At 38.1% G+C, this 9230-nt stretch overlaps 1 protein-coding gene across 3 annotated transcripts; it reads right to left on the reverse strand.

Annotated features, from left to right (window-relative positions):
- Window positions 1-4062: 4062 nt before the first annotated feature.
- On the reverse strand, window positions 4063-7926 carry RPP25 (ribonuclease P/MRP subunit p25). Of its 3 annotated transcripts, XM_075208252.1 has the most exons (3): window positions 7238-7925; window positions 6040-6597; window positions 4063-4778 (listed from the first exon to the last, which is right to left on the reverse strand). In XM_075208252.1, the coding sequence occupies exon 2, from the start codon at window positions 6594-6596 to the stop codon at window positions 6069-6071; it is 528 nt and encodes a 175-aa protein (XP_075064353.1). In that variant the 5' UTR covers window position 6597; window positions 7238-7925; the 3' UTR covers window positions 4063-4778; window positions 6040-6068. The 3 variants fall into 3 exon arrangements, with proteins under 3 accessions (XP_075064353.1, XP_075064354.1, XP_075064352.1); XM_075208253.1 differs by lacking the exon at window positions 4063-4778 and having other exon boundaries at window positions 5716-6640; window positions 7238-7926; XM_075208251.1 differs by lacking the exon at window positions 4063-4778 and having other exon boundaries at window positions 5716-6597; window positions 7238-7924.
- Between the last annotated feature and the right edge of the window lie 1304 nt (window positions 7927-9230).

A 9230-nucleotide genomic window follows, 5' to 3' on the forward strand; every position in this document is an offset into this window, starting at 1 on the left:
TGGGTTTATCGTATGCAAAAATGATACGCAGAACAATCATTTTTACCAAATCTAATATACAGTATCTTATCTTGTGCCAAATCTAATATTCCTTAACTGGTGCTCAGTGTGGTGATAGAGACAGTAGCGAGGGTATACCGGTGGGAATAGTGCTTGCTGTACTCACTCTGTGGAATTCCCTTCATACAGCAAGAGTTTCTCTCACACTCCAGACCATAATGAAATCCCAGCAAATTCACCTCTTTAGGCAAGCTTATCAAATTATCAAACTATTTTCTTAACCTCGGCTATTCTATCCGATTACCACCCCTCTACGCAGTTCATTCAAAATTTTTATATTTTCTCCAACAACCCTGACCCCCAAACAAACATTGCTGTGTATGGGATTATACACTTTGCGTTTAAATTATGACGATTGTTGAGTATAACTGCAGATACGGAACCTGATAGCCTGGGCTGCGTTAAATCAATATAATCTTGTACTATGCTATGATGGTGGTCCGTGTGCGCAGAGTGCTAAATAAAAATGAGGATGATACAATTGATGGATTATGGATGAGCTGCGGACTGAACCAAAACCCAATTGTATAACATAGTCAAGCAATGCAGCATGCAAATTAAAACAATGCAAATAAAGTAGGGGTGAGGTGTCAGGTGTGTACCGTAACTGGTAACACAATTGATAGATGCAAAGTATCAGGTGATAGATGCTCAGGTGGATGTATATATCCACTGATGTGGAGGATAATCTAAGTTTCTGTTGTGGAAATTGAAGTGTTCTGAACCATGGAGGAATCAGGATGCACGATGGAGCTGCGGGGTAAGGGATTACCTTATGGCAGTGATGATCGCACTTGTCGAATGAAGGTGGTTGCTATAAACCTCTGGTGTAGAGTGCCGTGTTCCAGATTACGATAAAGAACTGTGTGTCAGACTTGGTCCCTTCGTGTGGCCCTGTGGTTGAAGTGCAGATGCCCGTGGAGCATCTCTCCCGATGTTGCAATGGAGGTCGTGCATGCGCGGTTCAGTGACTCGGAGGAACAAAGCTTGACATAGTGAACTAAATTCAAACAAATCTTATTCCACGTTTTAAAATTTAAACTTACATTCAATCAGATGATCAAAAGCCCAATCAATAGTGTCTGGTGCTGTAACAGGATGTAAGGATTCAATGTGTGATAAAATTCCAACGCATTTCGTCCAATCCTGGACTTTCTCAAGGACTGAAACATTGTGGTACGTGGTGTCTGCTTTAAAGATAATGATGGCGAATGATTGGCTGTCTGTCTCATAATGGTTAATTGGCTGCGTAGTGCTTTGGCAACTCCTTGATGCAGGTGATCGGTATGTTGACAATGCCTGGATGGCTTAACACTGTTGATCGGGTGTCTCGCTATCATATGTTAGGCATATGAAGGTGTATACACAGAAGATGACTAAATTCATGCAGACATGTAAAAATTTAATTTTAGAAGAAACCAAAGTCTATACTTTGGTAACACTCACTAAATCTAACATTGTTTTTTATATGTTGTCTGTTTAGCTATCTGTTTAATGTGTAGATTATTTATTTGAACTGTTTGTAACATCTATGACTCCATGCAGTGATATAGAAAGTGGATATTGGTATACAGCATAACTTATTTATACATAACAAATTCAATATGCAAACTTAAATTGCCCCAACAGTTGCAATAAATAATAGAAAAGTACAGGTGTCTTATGTATGTAAATGTCAGCCATCATTACAAGGTGAAGGGATCATTAGCCTGGGTACAGGGCTGATTAGGGTCCCAGACACTTCAGTAGTATGAACATGACCTTGACAAACTTGGATTGAAGGTTACTTTAAGAGTGAGATTTGTGTATAAGAGGGGGTGAGTGGCATGCTTTGTGTTCTAATGAACATATGAGGGTCTATTTATTGTAGGGAAAAAAGCCCTATCTCTGCCAGACATAGGGCTTCTCTCTATCTATCAAAGGCAACTGCAGAATTATTGCCGTTGGTAGCCCATATCACCTCGGTAGCCTCTGATAGACTGGGAAATACCAATAGCGGAGAAAATTAATAGAAACATTATTTATTTAAAATGCAATTTGAAATTCAATTTACATAAACATGACATGGATATGATGGGATCTGCTGCACCAAAATGCTGAAATGCTACAATAAATATGTTTTCTGTCAAACAATAAAATCACCAGGCTCAAGAAATTAGGTTAAACTATAGCTCCACTCATCACAGTCACCCTCAATTATCCAGATGTCATATATATTTGTGAATATTCTGGATACAAATCTACTTTCATGCATCTCGTAATTTATCTCTATAAAATGACTGTTGTCACCTTCCTCATCCATCCTTTGCACAAAACAGAAATATTATGACATGAAGTTATGTTGCCAGGGCATTAGTATTATACATTGTAACAGATTTTGATTTTGATTTATTTTTCTTGTATCAGGACTGTGAATTGTTGAATTAAAGGAAATGTCTTTTTTTGAGCCTATTGATGTCTATGTGGAAATTACCTTTAGTCATTATTAGAACTACAATCACGACAGAATGCAACAATTTTTTTTACAATTAATTCCCCACAATCTGCTAACCCTGAACACTTCCTGCTTGAGCTTCCCCAATAACAAGTAGATTCCAGTAACTGCACCATTTACATTGCTGAATTCATAGCACTCAACCACTTTGCCCTTTTGAGTTTCCTGAAAATGTTTTGCTTTGACTATTGGCTACACTCAAGTGCTAGGATTTGTGGACCTGTTTGCAAGTCGAAAGCACAAATGAGAGGGTTAACTGCACATGTTGTTGGTAGCCAGAGGGCAAGTTTAGTGGAGGAAATCTGTCACACAGAACCCAACTGACACCGTCATCAATAAGGCCGACTGCAGCTTTGTCACTGAGCTGGAAGTCACAGCAACAATAATGAAGTACTACAGGCCACAGGCTCTTAGTGAACTCAAGCGTCTAATTCCTTACGCTGTTGTAATGATCGAAGACTGAAAAGTACTTTTCAACTCCAAAAAAACCTTTTCAGCAACTGAGATCAGTCAAGTTTAGATTTTGACAGTTTATATCAATCGCTCAACTTATCCCTTTTACTATTTATTCAAACTTCAGCATTTATTTGATCTTTAGTAGCTTTTTTTCTAAATAAATCTTTATTGGGTTTTAAAGAACAAACAGGGTATACAAAAATGCAACATAAAAAGTTACAATACTTGGAACTTCCTTGGGTACAAAAATCTCAATAGCACCAGCCTGTCACAGGAGCTTTAAACTGAATCAGTGTCCAAATGAGCCGTATGATGACAATGGACAACAGACAACGTAAAGATGGAAGGAGATTCCAAAGCCCCCACTTGGACCCAGAGATGTCCTGCTTGGCCCTGATGGCTCTGGCCAGTGCCTCCAGTCATAATATGAAGATAGGAAAAAGTGGACATCCCTGTCTGGTACCATTGCCAAACACTACTGGTTCCAACAGATCCCCACTAATTTTGATGCGGGAAGTTGGCTTAAGATAAAAAGCTAAAATCCCATGGAGATCAACTGGGCCTAAAACTAATCATTCCAGGAGGTCCTCCATAAAAGTCAACCCGTTCAAAGGCCTTCTCAGCATCTGTGGACAGCAATATGAGCGGCAGTGCGAAATGAGATGCCAGATAGATCACATCAATCACCTTGGTGGTGTTGTCCCGAGCCTTACTACCCGGGACAAAACCCATCTGATCTGAATAAATTAGTCCTGGCAACAGAAATTTTGTCTAGTTGGCTATAAGCTTAGCATATAGCTTGATGTCCATGTTCAGCAAAGAGATAGACCTATAACTTGGACATTAGGATGGCTTCCCCTACTTAGAGATCACTGCAATGTGTGCCTCTAGAGTCTTTGTAGAGAAGGGGGTATCTTGGGAAATAACATTGCAGGTAGGCAACATCAGGGGTATCAACTTATCTATAAAAAACTTATAGTATGATATCAAGAAATCATCAGGGCCCGGGCTCTCACCCGACAGTGTAAACTAAGTGGCTTCTGCCTACTCCCCCTCAGTGAATGGCCGCTTCAGCATATCTGTATCTACCCTTGGGAAAGTGGGGAAGTCGATCCTCTCAGGTTAGGGGGAAGTTTGTATTTGTCTAAGTTGGGTTATTCCCTAATTTTTTGGAGTAAATTGTCTCTGAGAGTGACCTTTTGTTTCTTCATGAAGGAGCCTAGTTGAATAAGTTTGCCCTGCAGAACACACTTATGAGCTTCTAAATGGAAACCTTACAGACGTCCAGAGTGGTCTTTAATGCAGTGTATTCATCAAGAGCGGAATCTAATTGGAACTTACAGAAGGAGTACTGTAGGAGGAGTTCATTAAGTCACCAAGAACATTTCTTAGCAAGAGGTAGTGTAAGCTGTAGGCTCAACGAGATTGGGCCATGATTAGTCCAGGTCATCTGTTCAATAGAAATTGTCAAAATCATGAGAAAAACATGTGGGAGAATAACAAGTCATCGAATAGGCTCTGTGTGGATGGGAAAAGAAAGAATAGTCTCGCTCACTAGGGTGTTGGAGGCGCATGTGTGTCGACCAGCTGGTGTTCATGTAATGTGTGTTGGACCTTACAGTGAAGCGATCTGCGGTGTCTCGCCATTTCAGCTGTAGGTGCCTAGTTCAGGGTGTAAGGTCCAGCTGAGCTCACCTCCCACCATCAGGACTCCCTCCGCCAATTCAAACACTTTGTCCAACACTTGATCCAGGATCTGCGGTTGGCCCTGGTTTGGGACATATAAGTTAACAAAAGTATACAGTATCAAATAACCTACACTTGACCAGAAACGTTAATAGAGTTTTATTCAGACTGTTCCGTATTAGAATCTCAATTTGTGGGTAAAGCTTATTGGGCATTGAATGTGCTTTTTAAGTGAGATCCAACCACTTCAAGTATCTGGCTGTTGGTTGCCATAGATTTTATAGTCTATGCCATTAACCTAGAACAATTAGGAATAATTTTCATTAAATGTTGTGATGTAATTACCAATATTTCGCAATTTTCCCTGGATGTAGAATATATTTGCAATTAACTCTTCTGTGAATGTGCAGTTGGTAGGGTGTCCCACTTTGCATCACCCTTCAAGTGTATTTTTTTACGTCATGACAAATACATCACATATACAGTATTTCTATGTGTCTTATTTAATTTTTGCATTAATAGTACTACTTACAATTATTTGGCAACAGTCAAACAACAAATGTCACCTACTCAATAAACCAGCCTAATAATTTTCTTGCCTTATAAGTCTAAGGATGCAGAAATACAATTATTATTTCTGTGCATAATGAAAATCTAAAATATTTTATAAATAAAGTGATGACATTCAGGAAACATATTTACTGGGAATGTTAATCCATTCACCAGTCCTTTTGAGCCTCTATAACATTTTATCTCTCAAAAAACACTAGTGTCCACTCCATTGACTAAATGCCACCACTGGCTGTGCGTAGATGAAGCCTGAGACATACAAAGTAACCTGCTTTAATCATTTAATAAATGTAAGGTAATAAGGGCTCTAAAGCTGCAAGTAGACAATCTATAGATAAATTATTAAAGAGTTGGAGTTGATTTAATGGTTTAAATAAAGTAAAAACATACACAGATGGGTACGGTAGTCATATATATATATATATATATATATATATACCTATATATATATATACAGGTAGATTTCATATGCATTTATATGGAGGTTAGGTCCCAGACTAAGACTATGATTAGAATGCACGTTATCACAGAGAAAAAGCAAAGGAAGGATCAAGCAACATCTGGATCCCATCTCCAACATCTGATAATCTAGGATTTTGTTATACATATCCCTGGGGGTGATTTGCTATAATAGTAAAGGAAAGACAGCTCCTGTAATAATGCTACTCTTCCATGCTGAAAAAAGTGCTGCATTCTAGAAGACTGCTCAATGGACAGTGCCTTATTTATAGCGGTAGAATTGTATTACTTTATGGTTCCTCTTGAGTTATTACTTTTAAGACAATGTTCTTGTAGCTCCTGATCATCCTTCACCTTCTTCAATACTGTCAGGTGCCTTTCTCTTCTTCGAAACTGATATATCCAGAATTTCAAATTTTGTCTTTCCAATTTCTCTTGTATGAAAAGACTGAGGTGCTTGGTAGCCATCTTCTTGTGGGTCCAGGGGATACTTGGACAGGAGGATGCAAATAGACGGAATTTTTTTGTGAACAGTTAAACATGGGGCTGGGTTCTTGATTTCCGGTCCTTTTTGCTCCCACTTCTCCTGCAAAGCTTTGTACTGTACCTTGGTGATCTGGTGGAGCCCACCTACTTGCCTTTTCAGTATTTCTACACAGGTGATGGCTTTAGTAACAGCCCGACCATAGGCACTGAAGACAATCTGCCTGGTTCCCTCTGATCCCATATACGTCAATGCGTATCCAACCAAATTACGGATTTTACTGCCCTCTTTCACCCTCATCTGTGCCACATGTGGATGAAGGTCATTGAATGGCAGACATTTCCCATCATCTTCATCCATGATTTGTACCCGCCGGAAGTTTTCCATTCTGGACAAGGAGACAGGACATGTTTTTAAGTCATCTCTGCAGCCTAAATGAAATGAGTCAGAGCTAAAGAATACTATTTTAATAAAATGAGGCCACCTTTAAGCTGAACAACGATCTCATTTGAAATATAGATAACATTGGAATATGAACTGTAATGGCAACCCATCAATGTCTACTAATCTAAAATAATGAAAACTAAAACTATTCAAGCAGACAACAATAAAAAAAAATAAGTCCAAGTAAAAGATGACAACTCTCTAGCTTGCAATTGGGTGAGAGAAGGAAAAACCTTGATAAGCATAAGACATACATTTTGCATAATTAAAATAAAATAAAAGTAAGAATAATGATCATTTTGACAATTCAGCTAAACATGCCACTACAGCCAATAGTATTACAGCACTTTATTATTGCAGTACTACATAGCTCTTTAAGCTTACTGAATAATGTAAACATACAATACAGTAATATGGTAAAAGTTATGCTGCAAAATAACAGTATGTATGTGATAAGTATACAATCATTGTAATATTATGTATTTTGGAGTGTATGCGTTGCCTTAGAGGTTAAAATGAGTTTGGCATTATTAAATAATCAGATTACATCAAATTGTTTATATTCATTTTGTAGGACTACATACTTGGTTCTTCTGCGTCCAGATGTTCTTCAGACAAGATCTCCTTACAGTGCTCACACAAAATTGTTGGCTGTGTCAATAAATTAAAGAGGAGCCTATGACTTTCAAGAAAGTTGCCCCGAGGATGTCGAAGTATTCAGAGCAAGACTGCGCTTTATATCTTTAAATGATGATTGTCCTTATTGACTTCTCAGCTTATCCTCTTCTTAGCAGTTCTTATTCACAAGGACCCTCTCGTTACTAGAGCACTAGCAGAATTATTGTCCTCCTTGTATCCTCCAGTGTTATCAGCGAATGCGAGGTGTAAGCTCTCCTGTCACTTGTCTGTCTGTGTTCCCCGCTGTGTGAACCACACTGCTGTGTCTCATGCACTTAGCAAAAGACCCTCCTCCCTCTTTCTCCCATACTCTGCTCCACAATAGTGACTGTGAAGGAAAGAAATATCAGGGCTGTTACTTCAGTTCAACCACTTTGCTGGTGGAATGGAAATGCCTAGAGATTATTATCTGTAATTATACCCCTAGCCTATAGACGGGCTTAGCTGAGCTTTATAATCATCTTGTCTAAGTTGCATTTTCTCTCTCCTGCCTTCTTTTCAGCATCGCTGTCTGCCTATTTTATATTCTTAAACCTGCCTCTTCTTAAAACCACTCTTCCATCTCACAGCTAAATGACTCTTCTTCATTCTTCTGTGCTTATATACAGAACTTCCAACACCTTTTTATACACATCTTTTACAAGCCCTCTTCCTCCTTTAAAATCATGCACATTTTCTTTCCTCATATACATATTTGATTGCATATTAACACAATTCAGTTGAAACTGTAGAAACAATATTATACAAAGCAAAATGCAATACAGTATAAAATTGTATTCATGTTTTCTAGGCAACTACAATCTATTGTCATAACAAACTTACTGACATGAAGTACAGATGGCACAGTGCATGGAAACTTGCTTCCCCAATTATGTTGTTTGTTCTTTAGTCACTCTAGACCAAGGAGTATATTTATTAAACTGCTGGGTGAAAAAGTGGAGATGTTGCCTATAGCAACCACTCTGATTCTAGCTGTTATTTTGTAGAATATACTAAATAAATGATAACTAGAATTTGGTTGTTATAAGCAACATCTCCACTTTTTCAAACCCACAGCTTGAAAAATTTACCCTCAAGAGTCTTTAGCCCTATACCAAGAGTTCTTAACCCTTTTTTATTCAGGTTCAAGCTCATGACAGTGAATCTGCCAGGCAACCATTTCTATGTTTGTTTGTTTTAAAAATAACAGTGTAATTAATGGTTAAATTTGCAACTTATACAAAAATAATATAAAAACATGATAAGTAATTAGTTTATTAGTTGGTAATACTCAATAGGATTGACCCACAGAATCCCTGGTATGTACTAAAACATGCTGTTATTATTCTCTTTGAGTTGCAACAAGAATACTTTGTTTATCCCCAGACATTTCAGTAGTGCACCATGAAAAGAGCTAGCCGGATAAGTAGCGCACCTGCAGAATTGCTGTCCATAAATTAGCCATAGAGTCTGGGCTAGACATCTGCCATGCATCGGACCTCATTATCTCCATGGTCCCCAGTGTACTGCACCTGCCGCAGCAATGGTGGTTCCGCCACTGCCCACAGTACAGTAAGGCGCCTTGTGCATCTCTATAAAACTTTAAGTAAAGAACTGATATCAAGTTGGAGTGTAATAGTATACTGGAATGTATTTTGGGAGGAGGAGTTTGTATTTTAAGCAATGTTGTCTAACTTTTTCAAAATGTTTTTTTTTTTTGTATTGAAAACTTTATTTTTTAACTGCACAAATTGATCAGTGACAAAGTGGCTGCTTTTAAAATTTTGCTTCATATTAATTTGCTACACACATATACACACATATATGGTGTTAAAGTTATGCGTTTACTATGAGTTTTTAATAAAAACCATAGTACTAAACGATACAATTCTTATTTGCCTTATTTTGTGCATTTATTTT

This window comes from Mixophyes fleayi, chromosome 4, assembly GCF_038048845.1.
Source record: "Mixophyes fleayi isolate aMixFle1 chromosome 4, aMixFle1.hap1, whole genome shotgun sequence".
Taxonomy (NCBI): Eukaryota; Metazoa; Chordata; class Amphibia; order Anura; family Limnodynastidae; genus Mixophyes; species Mixophyes fleayi.

What these genes read in the sequence shown, in the direction of transcription:
- RPP25 (XM_075208252.1), bottom strand. Translation starts at nt 6,596, where the DNA reads ATGGAAAACTTCCGGCGGGTACAAATCATGGATGAAGATGATGGGAAA.